Here is a 21,398-nt window from a genome sequence, read left to right on the forward strand (position 1 = left end):
AGCGAACCGGCCGAGCCCCTCCCCGCGGGCGCTCCCGGCCGCCCCTGCGACACAGAGCCGCGTTTGTTTAGCCCGGGAGCGGTGTCCCTGGTTACATAATTCGCCCGATGGCATCAGACCCGGCGTGTTTCTGAGTCGCGCAGCGAAAAAGTGCGGGCTCTCCGTGGGCAGCGGCCCCGCCTCGCTGAGGGCCGGTGGGGATGCGAGGAGGCCGGCGGCCGGCCCTCCCCGGGGTGGGGGGCGGGGGGAAGATGGGGACCCGAGGGGGGAGCTCTCTTGAGTTTGGTCGTGGTGGAGGCCCCGAAACTCTTGCCCCCCCACCCCCTCTTCAGGCTTTGAGGACGGTGTCTAGAAGCGCGGGGAGTGAGGACCAGCGTCATTTATTTCTGGAGAACTTCCCGCACTGGGGCCGCCTGGCCCTGAGCCGGAGAGCACACTCTGGGGCCTGACTCGGAGTTACACCCTCGCCTGGGCCTCCCACCCCCACCCCCACCCCAGAGCGGGGCGCAAGGGCCCGTGCTGCGGGGGAACACGGGCTTAGAGCCTGTGGGGGGCCAGCAGCGGGGTCTCTGTGTTGCCCCCAACCCCCCTATTTGGTAACATAAGTCAGCAGATCACTTATTGGTGGGGTTCACAGACCCAAGGAGCTCCCCCAACTTGCCCAGGGGCAAAGGAGCTGGACTGGGAGAGCCAGCCTTCCCCGGCTCCCCGCGTGGGGGGCAGTGCAGCTTCCGGAATCACGGTTCTCCTTTCACAAGCCTGTCCTGGAGGAGAGCCTGGCGACCCGATCCCAGCCCGCCAAGGCCCTGACTCCCTCTCCCCCGCTGCATCGCCAACCCAGCTGTGACCCCAGCTGCCGCTCACCCCTCTGCTCTCCGCTCAGCTGCGCCGCCCGCCCGCCGAGGGGGAAGAGGGGAGGCTTTCCATGTTGATAACTTCACTCTCTGTCCAACCTCCCCCCAGGAAAGGACTCCGAGAGGCCTCCAACACTGAAGAGATTTGGGGTGGGAGGATTCCAGAGGCAGCAGTGTTGGGGAGAAGGGGGAAGAACAGCCCTGTGCCTCCCCAGCAGGTCCTCGCTTCCGGAGGGGCTCAGGAGGGGGCCTTCCTGGTGAGGGCACCACCCAGGGGTGAGGGCAAGCTGACCTGCTGAAGGGCCATCTCAGAGTTCAGAGCTGGACAGCTCATCCAGAGCGAATGGCAGGGAAGAGAAGAGATGACAGCAGAAAGCAAAGCAGCTGGCTCCTTGACAGTGTTTAGTTGTTGATGCTGGTTGGAGTTGCGTTTTTCATTTCCTTTGTTTGTGTGGCTTGTCCTTCAGATTTATCCCTGGAGGAATCTGAATTCTTAAGCCAGCAGCCCTGGGTCTCCCCCCCTAGCCGCCCCCCCCCCCCATGTAATTTGATTACAGTCCAGAGAAAGCATACTTTCTTCCTGGGCTGCTCAGGCAACCACCAAAGCCAACTTTCTGAGTTCCTCGTCATTTACAAATCTTGCATCTTAAAAAAAAAAAAATGGAAGTAGGAAGCAAATGTTTTAGCTACTTTAGGAGCTCCTTGCCTCCCTTTTCTCCATAGCACCTCATCTCTAGGCCCTTCTCCCTTTGGAAGAAGAGGAAGAAGTGGAGGGCAATTTATTAATAAATTTCTAGAAAACACAAATTGTTCCTAGCTTGAGCAGTTTCTTAGTGAAGTTGTTGCCATTGCAGCGTTGTTTTGTGTATGTGTGTGTGTCGTTTTCTTTCCTGGTTTGGCATTCTCTTCTCAGGCCTTTCACACTGGCTGGGTGTGCTGAGTATTCAAAAGTAATTACAGTAGGGGAAGTAGAAGAAAGTTGCTGAAAGCATTGATGATAAAAAGGCCAAAATTGGATCATCTTCCCAGACAGATGGGTGAAATGGCTTCCTGGTAACAGCAAGAACAGGGTTGTGTGTAATATCCAAAGTAAAAAAGAAAAGTTATCAGTTTGGCCAGAGAATGGCCCTTTCTTGCAGCCCACATGAGGGTGTCGCCCCATTGCTGGGAGGCTGTACCATGGGCTCTGAGATTAGATGGGAAAGCCAAGGGGACAGGCCACCTCTCTAACCTCCCAGTGCGAAATGAGAGGGCGGAGGCCGCCTCTTCCAGAGCTCCAAGTGACTCACAGGCCCTTTGGGGGAGTTGGGGCCTTTGGGACCTTTCTTGTTTCCATGAGACCTGATGTCCCTTCCTTTCAGGGAGAGGAGGGTGATGCTTTGGGTTGCCTTCTGAAATGTGTAACTGAACTGGTTCTGGCAGCTGACCGTACCTAAGAATTAGGGCTACGGCAGGTTTTTCTAGCTCCTGCTTTCTCCTCCCCCGGAGGGAGACTTTCTGCCTCATTGCTCATGAAGGAGCTACCTTTCCCTATAGCTGTAGCTAGGCCCTTAGCCTGAGAAGCTGAGGCAGTCTTGTTGGGGCTTTCTTCCTTAGCTGGCTCTTGTGGGTCCACGGTGCCTGTTGGTAGCTGGCTGCTCCTGCCTGCTGGTTTCTCTCCTCCTTGCCCAGTCTTCAGCCTTGGCCTCTTTGTGGCTGCCGAAGCTAGCGCCTGTGTCTCCTTTAGAGTCTCCCTCCCCCTTTCTTGGAGTGGGTCATGGCTTGTGGGGTGACTTGAGTTTCTGTTTGCTCAAGGGAGTCCTGCTAACTCAGCAATGAAGTTTGAAATGCCCAACATCCTGGGGAGGGGAGTTTACAGTTCTGCTGCTGGATTTGACTTACAGAGCTTTCAGCTGAGCAGGACGTAGGAATTGCTGTGAAAAGCCTTTCCTGAGACGGCAAGAGAGTATGGTGTTCCTGTCTCCGTCCTTCTCTGCTGTAGGGGACTTAAAGAAACTGGGCGATAGAGAGGTCCCTTTTCATCCTCTGGGAATTTCTGAATCCCTTCTGATCATGGACTTTGTTAAACCAGTAAATGCTGTATTAGTCACATTTCTAGACAAGGTGAATTGATGCTCCCAGCCATTCTTTGGATAATTTATTAATAGAAGTGTTCGCAACTAAGTATGGGAAAGAGAGACAATGTGTACATATTTATATACAAATATATCCCTTTCTCTTCCTCCTCAACATTCTTCCTGCTAGCTTTTGAGTAATTTGGGGGTCTTGTCTATTCCCATTTTGGAATAGGTAGTGGTGGTGGGGAAGTGAGGCAGGGGCAGCAGTTAAAGTGTTCGTTGTTATTTCAAATAATTCTTTCAGGAGCAAAATTGGTTGCTTCAGTCCTGGGTGCAGATGCCTGCTTTCCCTGTTTACATATCTGATTGACAGATCACTTCAGTGTTCTGAGTGACTTATCTGTAAAATAGAAATATTGATATCTATACATCTATAATGGCTGGTACTTAGTAGGTGATTGGTAATGTTAGCCTCCTTTTCTACATATCTAGACCACTGCTACTCAGTACCTCCTCCATTCCCCCAGGACACAATGCAAACAGCACTCAGTCATGTGGGTTTTATTGTTAAAGACAGGTGGCCAGGGGTCAGAGGAGACACTGATGTGGGGGCTTGGGCCTTCTGGAAGGATCAACCTCACGACCTTGCTAAACAGACCCCTTCTTTGTGCCAGTGTGACTTGGTGGGATTTTATCTGCACTACTTTGAGTGCATGTGCCTGGGGGCATGTGCCTGGGGGCTTTTGCAATTCTCCCTGGGGGTGGGAGGAGGCCAGGTGGCCATGCACATCCTGTGAAGAGTCTCTGAAGTCTAAACCTACTGAGCAGTTGCTCGACCTTCAGAAATGAACATAATGAAGATTTGAGACAACTGTGTGCTGCACTCTCGCTGTTTGCATTTGCTTTGAGAATTCATGAACCCGGTGATACTCAGATTTCTTTTAGCAAATTCTAGTCACAAGAGAAAAATAAATGGGTTTTGAAGAGAAATAGATGTTCTTAAGCTGTGTCTTTGCTGCTGTGGTTTTGGGATACAACATTGAGAAAGCACAAAAAGCAGCATAAAACTGCTTTTCATCCTTTCTCAGGCTGGCCAGCTCAGGAAGCACAGAATTAACTCACTTGTTTTGGGGACATGGGATTGGGTGTGGCTCTGACGTGATTCTCTCCCTGTCTGAAATGGAGGAATAGTTCCCAACTGGGATGCAGATGAGCTCATTAACATGCAAATCTTATGAAGGAACTAGTAGAAATCAACGTGGAGAAGTTGACTTAGAACTGGAAGCCTCCCTGGACCAGAGGCCAACTAGCACAAAGTCCATGCCACCAGCAAAGTGCCCAGCCCTTCAGGTCTGAGTGGCCTATGCCTACAGAATGGGAACTCTTCAGGAGCGTGCAGACCTCTGTGTGCAGGAGGTGCAGGTGTCCTGATCTCTGAGTGGACCTCCTGACATTTCCTTTCCCTTCCCAGGTACTCCTAGTCCTTCCCATCCCCACATCAGACTTTGCTCTTACTCTCTTTTTATTCTGTGCCTTCTTTTATCTCCTGCTGTTCTCAGGGAAACAAATGTGGCTCCAACCACAGTGAGAGCCAAGCAAATTCATCGGAAAGCTCAAATCGTACAACACAGGCTGCAAAGCCCCTTCCCCAAATGGTAGATCCAGCTCAGCTGTTCCCATAGTAGAATGGGGCTAGGGCCCTACTTTACAGGAACAGTGATCTATAGGAAGAGACAGCAGGCCTAGGTCAGTCCTGGAAGAGTTAGTCAAGGACCACTGGCAACCTTAGACATTACGTCTCAGCCAGGGACACACATCAGATTCTCCTGTGACACTTACTAAAAATACCAACCCACCTGGGTCCTACTGAACAGAGCGTAAGCCGGTGGGCCGGGCAAGCTCATGTGCCAAGTGCTCCCTGTGATTCTGACAGGTGTCCCTGGAGAAGAGCCAGCTAAGCTCGCACAGCAGTGGCCCCAACTGCCTGTTTAGCCCTGAGTGGGAAGAGTCCCCTGGAGAGATCCCATTTTGCTGTTTGTTACAAGATCCCGTGGCTTCTAAAGGGACGTTCTAAAGTTTTCTCAGTGTGAGTGGACCGAGTAATGATCCTTGCTTACCCAGTAATGATCGCAGACAATATTTATAGGGCACTTACCATGGGCCAGGCACTGTTCCTAGCACTAAATGCCTTTGAGTTCAAGCTTCAGGTAAGCTGAAGCCACCTGCTAAGGAACAGCCTTGCAGTGCAGACCTCTCCTTACTGACCTGGGAGGAAAATGAACTGAAGAAAGGTTGTGCCCTAGGCAAGACCAGAGATGTTTGAGAGGCTGACGTGGGGCAGGAGCCAGGTGTCCCAACTTCTAGCTCAGTGTTCTCCAGGTAGGCACACCTATGCTGGTTAGTTGGTCCCAGGTAAAACAGGGCTGTGGGAGGAGCAGGTCAGTGTCCCTAGAGATGGGACAGACTCCGTGACAGTCCTTCCTGGCTGACTCCTTCCAGTCCTGCAGAGGCCAGCCATGAGAGGAAGGAAGGAAGGAACTGATTGGCCAGCCCCATGAGTGTGTGTGTGTGTGTGTGTGTGTGTGTGTGTGAGAGAGAGAGAGAGAGAGAGAGAGAGAGAGAGAGAGAGAGAGACAGAGACAGAGACAGAGAAAGACAGAAACAGAGACAGACACTGACTGGGATTGGTTTTGGCAGAGTCCCGGAAAAGCCATTTCCCCGGGGTGGCCATGTAGCTACCTCTGTGTGACCTCTGGAATGAGAAGAAATCAGAAATCTCTGGTCTCTTTCAATATGCACATTTTGAGGTTGAGACTGAGATAATGATATGAAAGTACTTTGTATTTAATGACTAGCAGCTGACACTTGGCGTTTACTAGGGTTAGGACACACCCTAAGCTCCTTATAATTATCACAGCTCTGTGAAATAGGTAATACTAGTCTTCCCATTTTTCAGGTGAAAAAACCGAGGCCCAAGGCCACACACGTTACACGTGACAGAGCCAGGGTTTAAAGCCAAGTCCGTGGTAACTTGTGTATTCGCTCTACAGTTCACTGGTTAGAGAGATGGTTGAGTCCCTTGCTCTGTCCTGTGCCTTCTTCGCTCCTCCTCTCCATCTCTCTCTCATACACATGTCACCTAAAGCAGGCTTCCATAACTGGAAGGGAAAGAGACACTGGATTCTTCAGTCTTTCACCAAATCCAATCATTCCAGGAATCGAGCAGAGAGCCAAGGCAGAGACTGAAAGCCATCCAGAGGGTGTTTGTGTCCTGCTTGGCAGGTTTCTGTTAGCCTCCCGGCCTCCCACAGGGGCCTGCTCAGGACCTCCGTAAGTGGTGAGAGAAAGGCTCAAGGTGGGCAAGTATGGCTTCCAGTCCTCCATGATGACATCTCTGCCCTAGCTGGCTCTGTGTGGGGCAGGATCCAGTCCTTTGGGTTTTCCTGGGCTGTACCTCAGATCTCTCCCTGCTGCTGCTGTGGGCCATTAGATCACTTCCTGGCATCCAAGAGCCCTCTGGTGTTGGACTGGAGGCTCCTCCATTTCTGGTCCAGGACCTGTTGCTCCTTCTGGGAACCTCACCCCCACCCCAGCATGTTTTTAAAGTATGTGAGAGAGCCCAGGAGGGTGTTTTGGCTGATTCTAAAATTGATAAGAGTATCTTGATCATGTTTTAAAAGTTGTTAGGAATCCCCTACTCCCAAAGCTGAGTCCTTCTTGAGGGAAGGTCCTTAAAGTTGAGGCCCTATGTTGAGGTCAGTGACTAGATTGCCAAAGGGGACAGGGAAAAGACTGGAGACAAGTTAGCCAGGGATCTGTGGCCCCCACCCTTACCCCACAGGTGGTACTAAAGACCCAGGACTGAAAGAAGTTAAACTTTTTCAGAAAGGAGAGAGAGATGCAGGGGACCCTCCTGCCCCAGGAAGGAGAATTAATGGAGACATGTAGTCCATTCTATTCTTGCTCTCTCTTTGTACACGTGGTTTACCATGACTGAATGCAATCCTTTATTTTTCATAAATAAATCCTTTGGCGGGGGGGGCAGTCCATGCCATCAGATTCACAGCTGCTCTTTGAAACTTTGGAACTGTTGCTAAACTGGGTGAGGCCTTGCCTGCCTTGTTTTCCAAAAAGAACGGTGTCAGCATTTGGGCACTGTGGAAACTGGTACAACCGCCCCATTATTTCCAGGCTTTTCTGTGTGGGATGTCTAGGCATCTCTCACCCTCCGGCTCCCTGCTGACTCACCTGCTGGTCCAGGAGCATTTCCATCCACCTGGCACTTTAGGGCCTGTCCTTAGCCAAGGCACAGATGCCCCTTGCTGAGGACCTGGGAGGAATCCTCTCCATGGGAAGCCCCAGTCAGATGTGTCTTGGCTGCAGGGCCCAGGCAGCTGGCCAAGAAGGGCCGGAAATGCTCCAAATACTCTCCTTCCTCCAATAGCTAAAGGGAGGGAGGCCCCCTCAGAGAGGCCATTTTCTAGTGATAGCCAGACGAAATCCTTTCTGTGGGGGATGGGAGATGGAGGAGAATAAAGTACGTCTAAGGGATGAACCAAGAAAGCATCCTTCTACATGAATGGGCTTGTTAACCTCCAGTAGGCTGAGAGCTTGTCTTCTGCTGAGTCCTAGGCGATATGTACGGCGTTCCTTTGCTGGGACACGAAGCTGTGTTGTTGGCAACAGTGATAGCTAAACCTGACCTTCAGAAGAAGGTTAAAAATAGTATTGTCCTGGCAAAGCCAGTCTTCATCTGTGCGCATGTACATGCACATGCACAGGCTTCTTAAGAGGCACAGACAAATAAGTGTCCCCATCTGGTATTTCTTGGAGGCAGTGGTGGTAGACACAGGGGAGAGGGCATCATTTATTTCAAGTGAAACAGCCTCTCACCTGCTTTACTGTTATTTGCAGAATAGCCCAAGAGTTGCAAGCTGGAAAACAACTTTTGTACTGGATTTGGGAGAAGGTATAGGGGTTGTTTGGACTTTTTTGAAACCTGCTCATGATCAGAGTTCCTCTGTCACCTTTCATCTACTTTCTTGAGCTTCAACCACATGCCGGGGTGGGAGGCCCCTGACTTCCTTTCGTTGGCCCCGTCGAATGAGGCCCTCAGTGTTGTCAGGTAGTGGTCATCTCTCCTTAGATAGTTACGGAAATGAGCACATTTACCTTTAGTTGGCACAGTACATTACAGACAATAAGTTTTGTTTATCATTTCAGTCAGGAGTCAGGTCTTGCTGTTATCCCAACTAATGGATGAGGACACTGAGGCTTAAAGAGGCTGTGTGCCTGAGTCAGTAACTGGCAGAGCCTGGACCCTAACCCAGGTGATCCTGAGTGGGGGATACCTCTCAGGTCCCCCCTCTCTTTACACCCTGCCTCAGTAGGAGGCCTTGCAGTAGTGAACTAACTGGAGGGGTGGCCTGGCTTCTCTGTTCTTAGTCACTTGCACACTTTCTTCTTAAGCCAGAGCTGCCCCCATTGGCTCTGTGCTGGTTCTCTCCAATATGCAGCCCCAAGCCAGATGTTTGGAGCAGGGAGTGTAGGGCTGGGTATCCACAAAACAGGTAGCAGTAGGATGAAGGAGGGAGAACAGCTGGTTCTGGGGCTACATGGCACCCACTGGAATCCTGTCCTCCCTCAGGGAAATTGTGCAGTGAAATCCTCACAGGCTTGTAAATCGTGTGTCCTCCTGGTGAGGAGGGGCCAAGCCCCTCCCCATCATACACGGAGGGTGGGAGTAGCCTGCACCTGGCTGTCAGGGACACAATGCTGCGTTCTGGCTGACAGGAGTCCTTTGAAAGGCTCTTTGACACAAGTTTCAGATCCCACTCTGGTGTGTGTTCCCCACTGAGCAAAGCAGGTCTTGGACCAAAACTCTGGCTCCCGCTCCTTCCCCATCCCATCCCCCATTGTCTTGATCTCCCCGAGGTAACTGCCAGGGAAAGCAGGTGCAGGGCTGGGGTGTGGGTGAGGCAAACCCTGGAATGGAATTCCAGAGCCTCGTACTGTTTTACCCCTTGCACTTTTCATGGCCTGCCCAAGAGGACAGCAAAGAAGAGGGGCTAGGCTGACTCTTTGCTGGCCCAGCTTAGAGAGGAACACAGCAAACGTTCTTGAGAGTGCCCCACGACCTCCCAGTTGTGGCAGGAGTAAACACACAGGTGACCCTGAGCTGTTGGGGGCCCTAGGTTAAAGGAGACCTGGGTTTAAATCCTGGCTCTGCTGTCCTGCTCTGTGTAACCTTGAGTGAGTTACTTAACCTCCCTGTGCTTTAGTTTCCCTTCTGGAAAATGGGGGACTAGTGCCTACAGATGGGTTTTAAGTGAGGATTAAATGAGGTGATGATGCCAAGTGTCTTAACGCAGGCCGGCACTTCCTCGGTGCTCAGTAAACATGACCGAGGCCCAGAAAGACTAAGCGGTTTGCCTCTGGTGCTCAGCTCCTTCAGAGCCCACCTTCATCTTCGCACACACTGGCACCCTTTCTGCGCCGAACTCTGGGCTATTGCGAACTAGCGAAGAGTTCCACAGGCCTGGAGGCCCCTGGCGTCATTCACACAGACAGTGAAAGTTATTGAGCACCCACTGCATAGAGAGCTGGAGGCTGATGAATGAACCGGGTTGAGGCCGTTGCAGGCCCTGTCAGGAGACAGCCATGTTGAGAGAAGGCTGAAGAGGCCCTGAGGAATTCTTAGTGGCAGTGTTTGTAAAGGTAAAGAGGACAGACAACCTGGAGAAGGATTGAAGGAAGTGGGGCCCCAACCGGGAAAAGAGTAGTGAGTCTGGGGTATTGACTTGCTGTTAATGGGTCTGGGGTACCTTCCCAGGCACCACCGCTCTATGCTCTGCTCTGAGCACCAGCCCCCGAGGTCAAGGCATTTGTGGTCTCTGAGGCCCAGGGTCTGCCCTGGTCACATTGTGTTTTTGAAAGATTCTCATCCCCTGCAGAGCCCAAACCAAGCTGAGTTGGCCCCCAGCCCCACCTTGCCAAGAAGTTCCCTAAGACTGAAGCACTTCTGCCTGTTGGGCCTCCCCATGGACACCAATGAGGCCTCTCTGTGGCCCCAGCCAGCTGCCCTTCACCTCCTAGCCTCTCAGGATTACTCAGCCTTCACAGTGTCTGTCACTAAGATGCTGAGTGCGTTCTTGATGGCCTCTCTTAAGGAAAGGCTCAGCTGTGTGGCCTTTTAAGAAAGGCTCAGTGGCTGGGTTAAGCCTCTGATTGTGGTTCTGCGTGAAGAAACCATAAACCAAAGGAAAAGCAAAGGTTCAGCTTTTTGGAGCTTTATGTCAGCGTCTGCTTGAATCCCTGGGTTTGGAATTGAATGTGGGTCATACAAGCAGGTGGAGAAGCTGTCTTCTCCCTCTGGTTTCTGCATAGATTACTGTGAATAGGAAAAATCAAAGGAGCCTCCTGCTAAGTGCTGGCTGTGCTCTAACGTTTGTCTCCTTGATACAGAGGCCTTGGGTGGAAGTCCCCAATGTACTTTCTTCCTAACAAAATCCCCAGTCCCCGGAAATCTTGGTTCTTCCACCAGGGCCAAGAGCTTGACGGTAATATCCAGGTTTTTAGGGTGATTGCTGGGGAGGCCTGATCATTTTCTAAAAGCTTTCTAATGGTCATACCAGTTTCAAGGGAGCTGGTCTAACCCAGGGAGAGGAGAGAGAGAGCTTTGGGGGACCCACTGACCGACCAGGGATCCCCTCTCTGCACTGCAGGAATCCCTCCACCTTTCTGTTGGGGCAGAGCTAAGTCAGTGGCACTGGGGCCGGGCTGACTGCCATGTGACTGACTGACTACCCGTGGTCCTGGGGAATAGAGTTTGGTTTTCTCCCTTCCTCTCTAGGGACATAGGCAGCCCAGTAACTGGGTGTTAAACGGCTCTTCCATCACCTCATCTGCACAGGCCACTTTGGTGGTGCGGTGCGTGCTGTGAGGACTTGGGGGAGTTTCTGAGTGGCCCCCACTGCATTGCTTTCCCCTTCCCTGACAGCAGGAACAACACAGGGAAAGTTGTCTTCAGTGCCACATACCCTTTGGCCTTTTTTCCGCCACAAAGACATTGGCCTTTCCAGTATTTATTTTTCTGCACAGTTTACCATGTGCTTCAAAGTGGAATGGGTTAGGTTTAATCCTCAGGCCCATCGCCCACACAGGCCCGGGGAGAGGAGACCTGTGGCTGAGGACCATTCTGGCCGCGGTTGTGTGGCGCCACCTCCTGGCCACAGCACCCACAGTGTTTTCCAACTCTGATCAACAGATCAGGAGTTGCCAGAACCGTTCATCTAAAAACCTAAAGGAACTTGGAAAAGATGCTATATTCTGAAGTCATTTCTGGTTCATCCTTTAATGCCCATAGCTTTTTGTATCAACTTGGCCTTTCTGGGGCTGCCTTGCCAAGCCTTCTATTAAAATACCTTTTTGAGGGCATGAGTGGGGGGCTTGGGGAGCAATGGGGAGATAAGGACACATATGTAATACCTTAGTAAAAAAATAAAAATGGTAATAAATAAATAAGGGGGGGCGGGGAAACACCTTTGTATTTCCAAAGCCTGAATTATCAAGGAAGGACTGAACAGCAACAGTCTGGAAACAGGGACCTCAAACTAGAACCCAGCACTAGATTAACCCCAACCCAAGGGGTTAACCTGCCTCTGGTTTAAGATTAGAGGAGGGGAGTATTATGAAAAGTGGCTGCAGTGTGGGAGGAGACAAGGGTATGAACAAAGTACATACTAGCTTTTTCTTCGGGGCTGCGGCTCTTCTGTTCTCTAGTCAGCTGTATCTAGTCTGGGCTCAGTTCTGCTGCCACTGACCCAGCAGCTAGGGAAGCTGACCCTGAACAGAACCACAGCTCCACTAACTTGAAGGGAAGGGGTCCAGTTTACTTACCTAGAATGGGTAGTCTCGTGGGAACAGGTGTTGGTCAGGGAGGATTCGTCTTTGTGAATTAATTTTGAGGGTACCTGCAGTGTGCTGCGACAGAGCAGGACACCGTTACTATACCTGGTGCCATCTTTGAGTGCCCTCCCCAGGAAATGAAGAGCAGATTTTCTGCAGCCTATTTCCCAAACCAGAAAGTGGGGATTCCTGCTGTTTTTGCTCTAGAGAAAAGATGTTGGAATAAACATGTACATCTCACTGCTGACTACATACTGTTACCCTGGTGGAGCTTACAGACAAGAGGGGATACAACACCAGAGTTGGGGGGAGGTACCTGTGGACAGAGATGCTCTGTAGTTAATGCTTCATCATTCCTTCTGCTCTAGGCCTGGTCTCCAAGTCCTCTCCTAAAAAGCCCCGTGGACGTAACATCTTCAAGGCCCTTTTCTGCTGTTTTCGCGCCCAGCATGTTGGCCAGTCAAGCTCGTGCACTGAGCTCTCCGCATACAAGGAGGAAGCCAACACCATTGCTAAGGTAGCTGGGCAGGGTGGTGTGATGCCATGAAGGAGGGAGCTGCTAGTGGAGTCCATGCATCCACAGCAAGTGGACAAGCAGCCCTGCCTGAGGTCACGAAGATCTCTGGCTGAGAAGAGGCCCTTCCTCTGATGGACCCAAAGTTGGTTCATCTTATTCTTCTTGCTTCCCGCTTGTGGCATGGGCCACCCGGATGTCCCTGTCGTTTCTGAGGGCCCCTGCAGTCCACATCCTTCCAGATTCTAGGAACTGTGTAAGGAGATTTACAGATTCCCACATACAGGTGTGGAAACAGACCCAGAGGGTTTATGTAGCCCCTAAAGAGTTAACGGTTAATAAATGGTAGTGTCGGGGTTCCAACTCAGATTATTCTGGCTATAGGTCCTGTGTCTGTTGTTTGCTTTTTACTATGCAGAACTACCATCCAAGTTACTTGACTTTCAGGGAACCAAGGAATTGAAATTCTTCCACATTCTTGATAACCCCTTCAGCACTCTCACCCACATGTGAGAGACATTTGGGAATGTGTAGGTGTCTTTGATCTTCACAAGGACCAGTAAATATGTCTGGCTTTTCAAGGATAGAAACAGCCCTGACCAAAAATCCTTCTGCCCCCAGTGCCATTGGTACTTCTTTACGAAACACCAAGGTCTAGCTGTCCTTCCTCTCTCAAAACCAGGCTAATGACATGTACATCAGTGAAAAATCGCTTCATTATCCAGTAGTACAACATGATGTATTACTAAGCGATTGATTTTTACAAAGAGTTCATAATAACATGGAAAAGAACTGAGCTGCAACATTAAGTGAAAAAGCAGAATGCAAAATTATATACCATGGGGGGGAAAGGCTGCTAAAACAAACTTGAAAGAAGTGCCAAATTAAGTTTTTCTAAGTGCTAGGGTTTTTTCTTCAAGGTTTCCATTAAGAACACATTACTTTTTACAACATTCTTATCATTAGCAAAAGGTGGGGAAGCCATTCTGATCTCTCCCACTCCACCTCCCCACCCATCTTGGGACCCATAATGTGGGTTCCCGTTGGCTTGCTTCTGTTTTGTAGAGGCTCAATTGCTCCCCCATGTGTCTCCCCCAAGGAGGGAATAGACAGTACATGTTCTCAAGGAGAAGTTTAGGTTCAAGGACTAAGCAAGAGGCTAAACCACCACAGTGAGGAATTCCAGTTTTGGTTCTGACTCTTACTCTGTGTTCCTGCACCACTCACTTGAATTCCCTATTCCTTGCTTTGTTTAACTGAGGCAGTGGCAACTGAGAGCAGGGACAGTGTCTTCTCCACCCTTCATCAGGCCTAATGTGGAAAGGAAGTTCTGGCATTTCCTGCCCAGACCTTAAGAAAAGTCCATTTTGTCATGTCAGTACCTTCAAGGAGGCTGGGGTCTTGGGGAGATTACCCTCTAGGCCTGAGGCAGAAGCAGTGGGCTTTAGATGGGTTGGGATTGGTAGGCTGGCACTGACTGCCTCCTCTTCTCCTGCAGTCTGACCTGCTCCAGTGTCTCCAGTACCAGTTTTATCAGGTATGTGAATCTGACCGGGTACGTGCTCAGAAGCCCAAGATCCCATGATCCCAGCTCACCCCATGGGGTAATGCCCTCATTTCTCTGTGTCTAGCTGGCCAACTCCCCGTCCTGGGAAGCTATTTGTTCCAGATGTTTACTGAGGGCCCATCATGTGCAGTCTGTGGATTTTGGAGGCACAGCTTGGGTCCATCCCGCACCAGCCCTGGCCCCCATCTCCAATGTCCAGATCATTTCATAGTGCAGTTGGAGGCTGAGGCCAAGGAACCCACTTTGTCTCTTCTTTTTCTACCTCTTGGCCTTCAAGAGGCATCTCTCCTGGGTTGAAGTTGGGGGTCTTTCATCTCAATGAGCCCAGCTCTTCTCAGAGTTCTGAGATGAACAACTGGGCTTTCTTGGTGGCAGATCTCATCACCTTGGCTCTGGTTTTAGATCCCAGGAACCTGCCTGCTCCCAGAGGTGACAGAGGAAGATCAAGGAAGGATCTGTGTGGTCATTGACTTGGATGAAACCCTTGTGCATAGCTCTTTTAAGGTAACTTGACATCTGGAGTCCTTCCTACCCCCATCTTAGGCTATCTCGTGCATCTGGCTGAGGTGACCTAAAGTTGATGATAGAAGAGTGATCAGGATGGGGCAAGCTGGCCCTCTCAAATTTTGGGCACACTGGCATCACAAATATCTGGAGACTACACCCAAGAATGTTGAGTAGGAACCCCCGCTCTCCCTAACCACTGCCAGCAGGCCGCCACTGCCCCCAGTCACATAGCATACAGTGTTACCAGGGTTGTGTGCAGGGCAGGCCTAAAAGAGGGCTTTACTCAGCCTTGGATCTTGCTCCTCTCTGTTTTATTAAAAAGTTTGTTAACTCAAGAAGGCCCTGAAACTCTCAGCTCAGGTAGAATTTGTGGGGAGGGGTAAGTAGGGAAAACCAGACAAGACACTGCATCCTGTGCTGGGGTGAGAACCACTTAGTTGGCTGGCAGGAGGAGCTTCCTAGAGTCTGAGATCTGTTCCCACCCCTCAGTCACTGACCTCATTAACTTTTCTCCTTTCCAGCCAATCAACAACGCTGACTTCATAGTGCCTGTAGAGATTGAGGGGACCACTCACCAGGTAAGTAGCCTGCTAGGCCACACGCATCCCCAAGGGCTCGGGGTCCTCCTTTCTTCTCAGGGCTTGTGTTCCGTCAATTGATCCCTTTCCTGTAACTTTAGCCTCTTTTTTATCGGTACCTTTCACACCTTTTCACACTCAAGGCTCTCTCATCTTAAATTTTTTTTTTTTAATTTCAGCCCCTAATCCCCCACTAGCTGTCACCTTTTTTCTCTTTGCAGCCAAGCTGTTTGAAATTAAATATTTTTTAATCATAGAGATCGCTACCATTTATTGATCACCACCCCCCTCTCCCAGTGTGACCAGCACTATTGTATAATTCATCACATTTTCTCTAATCCTGAATAGCTGATTCTCTGCCTGATCCAGGCAAGGAAGCCAGTACGAGCTGTTTTCTCTCCTCCCCATGCCTACCTTCTCCAACTAGCTAGGGAACTTCTGCCTCCCTAGCCAAGCATCTCCTCTAAGAAGCTTTCTCCTACTCCCTTCCCTTTGGGTCCCTAACCTGGTTTCTTCCCCATTAAGTGTTCAGTACACATCTGTCAAAGAGCACTTGAAGCCAAATAAGATTAGGTTCGCCCTAGCTGATTTGGCTCAGCAAATAGAGCGTAGGCCTGTGGACTGAAGAGTCCCGGGTTCAGTTCCTGTCAAGGGCATATGCCAGGTTGTGGACACAATCTCCAGTGTGGGGCTTGTAGGAGGCAGCCAATCAATGACTCTCTTTCATCACTGATGTTTCAATCTCTCCCTCTCTCAAATCAATAAAAATATATTTTTTAAAATAAAATAAAAATAAATAAGATTTGGTTCTGGCCCTGCATACCCTACTCAGCCCAGGGTTAAGGACCATGTGGTATAGATAGTGGAAAACCATTTACTGCAAACGCCATGTGGTATAGATAGTGGAAAACCATTTACTGCAAACGCTTGCACAGAAGGCATGGCAGCTGGCCTGAGAGTCAGGGACCATCAGGAACAATGCCCTGGTAGCCCTGATACTTGCTTGCACAGCTGGTCAAATAGAGTTACTTGTAGAGGAACGGGGTTTGGGGCGTCTGTGGGTTGTCATCACCATCCTGCGTCCATCAGAGGCTTTCTTCACCAGCACCAACCCCCTCCTGAGGGACTCTGCCAAGCCCTGGACAGTCTGATTGAGGGTGTAGAAATGAACAAAACCCACAGGGAAAAGATGAAGGCATGTTTTCAAGCAGGCAGATAGAGACTGTGAATCCCTAGTTAAGGGGGGGCGGGGACATGAAGAAGGCAGAGTTTCAGCAGAGTGGTGAGGGATGCTGGGCTTGATGAAGAGCCAGGAAGAGGGAGGAACTTGTTGAAGGTTGAAGAAATGGCAAATGATGGGGAGCCAAGTTGTGGCTACCTGGAGTGGAGGACTGCTGCTGCAGAGCAAGGAGGGAGCTGGTGGCAGTTCAGGCCACCTCCAGAGGGGGAGTCAGAGCAGGTATATACTCAAGCGGGGAGTCCCATAGATGAGTGGAGCTTTGAAGGAGCGGTTCTAGTAGCACCTGTGTCGGCCATGTGAGAGGGCAAGAGCCTGGAGGCAGGAAAGCAGTAGCATGCAGACTGATGAGGAACGTGTAGCCAACGGATCTTTCAGGCCAAAATGTACAAGATCATGAAAGGTGGACACGCATGTTAAGAGTTGTTTAGCAGGAGTGAGTACTAAATGGGTGGGGGCACTAGAGCAAGTACTGCAGAGTGCCTGGTCTACGGTCATTGAGGGGAAAAGTCACTTCTCCCTGCTGCATTTCAGAGAAGCTGTGTGAGGGCATGAGGTTTCAGGAAGTATCTGCGACCTTCCCTGATGGTGACCGGACACACTGTCCTGCCAGAGCCAAGGACAGGAAGCTCCCACAGAGGCTGTGGCTGGATTCAAGTAATCCAGGATAGGCTGTTTCCACCTGTGAGGCCTATTCTTGATTACTTGTTTCTGGAGGCAGCTGATGGTTCGCCGCTGGACACAGAGTTGGCTCCCAGGACAGGTGCATGCATTTCTTCCTGAGCTGGGTCAAGGCTGGGACCACCGAGCCAACAAGCCTGGTGAGGAGGTGATACTAATACTCGGGCCTGTGGGCCAGAAGGCCTCCAGCCAGGGGGTCCCAGGGGCTGAGGTGTGGGAGTCTGAAACCACTTGCTGCTTTTTGTGGAAGTGGTGACAGTGACCTATCCTGTGACACTTCACCCTCACAGGGATGCCTTCAACAAGCCTCTTTGCTTTTCCTCAGGTGTATGTGCTCAAGAGGCCTTATGTGGATGAGTTCCTGAGACGGATGGGGGAGCTCTTTGAATGTGTTCTTTTCACTGCCAGCCTGGCCAAGGTACCTGGGGCAGGAGGAGAGAAAAGAACTGGGAGCAGGTGTGGCAGCTACACGGGTGGTCCAGTAGCCCCTTGCTGGTCCCCAGATTGCCACCAAACCCAAGTGTCTTCTCTCCTCCCAGTATGCCGACCCTGTGACGGATCTGCTGGACAGGTGTGGGGTGTTCCGGGCCCGCCTATTCCGTGAGTCCTGTGTGTTCCACCAGGGCTGCTATGTCAAGGACCTCAGCCGCCTGGGAAGGGACCTGAGGAAAACCCTTATTTTGGACAACTCGCCTGCTTCTTACATCTTCCATCCAGAGAATGCAGTGAGTGGCCCAGATGCCCACTGCAGGGGTTGGGAGTGTCCCTGCTCTAGTGGGAGAGGGAGTGGGTGGGGACCCTGGGACTTGGCCAGAAGAGCACACCATCCCAAGTGGACCCAGCCAGCTCCAAGGGCTCTGGGGCAAGGGAAGGAAGAACTGGCATTCGGGAGGTTTATGCTGCCTTTTCCCTGCCTCAGGTGCCCGTGCAGTCTTGGTTTGATGACATGGCAGACACCGAGCTGCTGAACCTGATCCCAATCTTTGAGGAGCTGAGTGGAGCAGAGGATGTCTACACCAGCCTTGGACAGCTGCGGGCCCCTTAGCCTTCCCTGATTCCAAGCAACGGCCATCCCAGTAGGGGACTGCCTACACTGTGCCTTTATGACCAGCCTGACAGACGGAGTGGAAACTGGAGCATCTCACCAAACGGGGCCTGGAAATAGAAGTGATGGGAAAGAACTTTAGGACAGGTTAGACGCCGAGTGGGCAAACATCAGACCAATGATACTCCAAGCCGCCTACTCCCCGAGTTGGGTTCCTGAGATGAGAGTGTGTGTGTGTGTTGCCTTGAACTGTGTTCAAGGATTTAAGTGTTTTAGGTTGGGGAAAAGCTGAAAAATCAAGACCCTCCCTAAGTTGGTCTCCTCTCCAGTCACCTTGAGCTCTATAGGCATGAAGACTATTCAGGGCTCCATTGCCAAACCAATGGCCTTTCCTCAGTGTTGTAAGGCTTGTGCCAAGGAGAAAGGAGGGGTCAGCGGGTGCCCGGGGCAGACTCCTTTTTAAAACCTTTCTCCAGCCAGCTGCTGCAGATAGAGGACAATCCTGGGAGATGGAAGCTTGTTCCAGAACTGGTTGCCCCAGGGGCCATCCCGTCCTGCAGTTCAAGGGCTGCACTTCCTTCCAGCCGAGTGCCTGGCCTGGGCCCTGGGCCTGCCTTCCTCACCACCTAGCCATAAGTCTCAAACCCGTGGGGAAGGAGGTCTTCCTGCCGTGGAAGAGGGCAGATAACTGATTTCCGTTCTTTTGACTCTTTTAAAAATCTCTTTCTAAACATGGAGTGTTGGGCCTGTTTTGTTTCTGACAAAGCTGCACCTGGGCTTAGGGTGAATGTGGGTGGCACTGGGGGTGCAGGGAAGAGGAAAATCCCAAAAGCCTGAATGTGTGTGTCCCCTTAGCTTATATGTGGATCAGCTGAGCTTGGTACTGTCTGTAAGTCTGTCTTCAGGGATTCTCTGCTGGTGCTGGTGCAAGGACTTTGGTTCCAAAGTCCAGGAAGGGCGCTCCCTACCTGCCCTTCCTTTTCTTGGGCAGGGCTCTTTCCTGTTGTGTCTTCCCCTGGGCCTGGCCTGTGACAAGCTCTACTCCATCTTCATCCCTCCTGGCTGTTGCTTTTTCTCTCCAGGGCCTCAGAGGCACTCCTGCTTTTCCTGGGCTGAGGGGGAGTGGGTGTTCTTATCATTACTTTGCCAGCCTAACACACATGCTTCCTGCCTCTGGTAACAGGTATGATGAGCCCTTCATACACCTGCCCTTTGTGTGTCTCTTGCTTTCAAAGTTTGTTAAAAGTGAATGCTTTAAAAAGGAGCCACAAAATGGAATTCCCCAGGATGGAAATAGGGGGGGAACTGCCGCTGTAATTGGGAGCATAAGGGACCAGCCCCCCCAAAAGGAGGCCCCATTTCAGCATCTCGGCCTTAATCGTGGTTTTCCCCAGGGCTGGGTGGGGTTCTCTCCTCTTCCCTCCCTCCCTCCCTCTGAGGCCGGAAGGAGTTCCTCTCTCACCTCTTGTCCCTGGAGGCAGGTGTTACAAAGCATTTGTACATTATTTCAGGTGTAAGGACACCTCCCACTCGAGACTCATCCCCATTATCCATTATCCATTTCCATTTCCACAATTAGGTCCAGCCTGAGAAGAGCCAGGTGGGGGAGCAGCAGCTTCATGTTCTAGGTGGTAGCTGGCTGACTAGCAACTTTCCCGTATTCTGGTGCCACCTCCTGCTTTGTCCAAGGATGTAAGGCCTTGTGTTTCCCTGGTGTCACAGACATGGAACAGTCCCCAAAGCCATATGGTCCTTTCCTCCAGCATCATTTCTAGTTTCCATGGGGTCCTGCAGGTAGGGGAAGGAGGGCTCTGGTATAAGCCAGGGACAAAGGCTCCTGAAGGAAATGGGGGCCTCTGGATCTAAGGCCCAGGGCTAGGCCTCCACCCTAATACTGTGGGAGGGGTCTCTCTTAAGACCCACCCTAAGGGTTAATTTAACCCTTGGGTTCAATCTGCCATCTGGCCCAGCCAAGGTTTTCTGACTAAGCAAAAAGTGTCCCTAGGATGCTTTCTCCATGTTCCTCCAATGAAGAGCCAAGGCAGCCCCTTGCCTATCAGGCTTGTCCGAGTGACCCATGACAGGGCCAGGAGAGCTGGGGGCAGTGTCCTCATGTCTTGTGCGGACTCTGCCCTGCCCACCTGCAGTTCCTCAACAGACAAGCCATTTCCACTTCCCCAGAGAAGCAACCAGGCCAAATAAACCTGAACAGGGTCTGTCCGTGTGGACCAGAGCCAGCCTCGTTTGCTGTCTGGTTTCCAGTTTCACGTGTGTTTGGGGGCAAGAGAAGATTGCTCCTGAGATGACTCAGGCCAGACCCAGTTTTTGAGGAGGAAAAGATTGGGAGAGCGCCGGTTTGCCTCAGGATCTGTGCTCGGGCTTCCTACCAGCCCTCCCTGTTTGCGGCTGGTCTTTGGAAGGCAATCGGCTGCCATGCCTGGTCAACACCAGTTCAAACCATGCCAGGAATCTGCCCCCCTGCCAGGTTCAGTTCTTTAATGTGCCTCTTCAGGGACACAGTGTGTCTCTCTGATTGGGCTTCTAAGTCAAAGCCTGATGTTCGTGTCCCTCTCATAGGGGGAGCTTTGGACACAGGACCAGTTTGGAAAGGGTCAGGTAAGAGTTCACTCTGCACATTGTAGAGGGGACACTCTGTAGGCCCATGGGTCCCTTATATAGAGAGAGGTTGAGCAAATTTGCCTTCAGTTAACCTGGGACTTTCCGTTTCATTCCCTCCTGCCTCCCAAAGATTATGACCATTTTGTAAGTGTATAAACTCACCTCTGTTAACAGTGGCCAAAAAGCTTTGTGCTAAAAGGCATGGGAAATCTAAAGGCATCCGTTCCCTGGGAAATGGGTGCCATCCTATCCTGCTACCCCTGCCCTGTTCCTGAAGCCTCACTCAGCAGGGCAGCCCCCTTGTAATGCTGTCCTGCATCCCATGTCCCAGCCAGGCCAAGGGTCAGAGGAAGGGAAGCCTATTTTCCCCTTTATGTCTTCAGTCGGTTACTTTACCGTTGTCCCTCGGTCACTGTAAAATGGGGCTTTAGGTCCCACCCCCCTTTTTTAAGGCAGAGGTCTGGCCCACTGCCCCTGGAGCAGACCCTCCTCTTGGGCCCCATGTGCTTCTTTGCTTGTCTTTATCCCACGTTTGACACGATCCACGTCAGTGCCACTTTTCCCCTTCAAGTCGCCATTTGGAGGGTAGGGGATCTGCTTCCTACTGTGACTGGGCTATGGGATTCTGACTACCTTGCTTAAAGATTCATGGTTTGATAAATTTGTATTTAAAAACTTGAAATGTAGGGCGCCATTATGTGTCTGTTTATATTTTTGGAATATTTGTATTACTTACAATTAATAAAAGTGGGTTTAAAAAGCCCATCCAGGAAGGGGCACTGCCTCCTGACTCTGCTGTTCATTTGGGCATCTACTGGGCACACCCTTCACC

At 51.1% G+C, this 21,398-nt stretch overlaps 1 protein-coding gene across 3 annotated transcripts in view; it reads left to right on the forward strand.

Annotated features, from left to right (window-relative positions):
* The window catches only part of CTDSP2 (CTD small phosphatase 2), a 22,428-nt gene extending 1,083 nt beyond the window's left edge, over positions 1 to 21,345 (forward strand). The window contains exons 2-8 of one of the 3 annotated variants that reach the window (XM_006093531.3): positions 12,187 to 12,335; positions 13,831 to 13,869; positions 14,302 to 14,403; positions 14,928 to 14,984; positions 17,228 to 17,320; positions 17,442 to 17,627; positions 17,822 to 21,345. In XM_006093531.3, the coding sequence (XP_006093593.1) occupies positions 12,187 to 12,335; positions 13,831 to 13,869; positions 14,302 to 14,403; positions 14,928 to 14,984; positions 17,228 to 17,320; positions 17,442 to 17,627; positions 17,822 to 17,947 (752 nt within the window). In that variant the 3' untranslated portion in view covers positions 17,948 to 21,345. The other 2 variants (XM_014459894.2, XM_014459895.2) reach the window with 2 other exon arrangements.
* Positions 21,346 to 21,398: the final 53 nt, after the last annotated feature.

The sequence above is a fragment of the Myotis lucifugus genome, unplaced genomic scaffold (assembly GCF_000147115.1).
Source record: "Myotis lucifugus unplaced genomic scaffold, Myoluc2.0 scaffold_119, whole genome shotgun sequence".
Lineage (NCBI taxonomy): Eukaryota > Metazoa > Chordata > Mammalia > Chiroptera > Vespertilionidae > Myotis > Myotis lucifugus.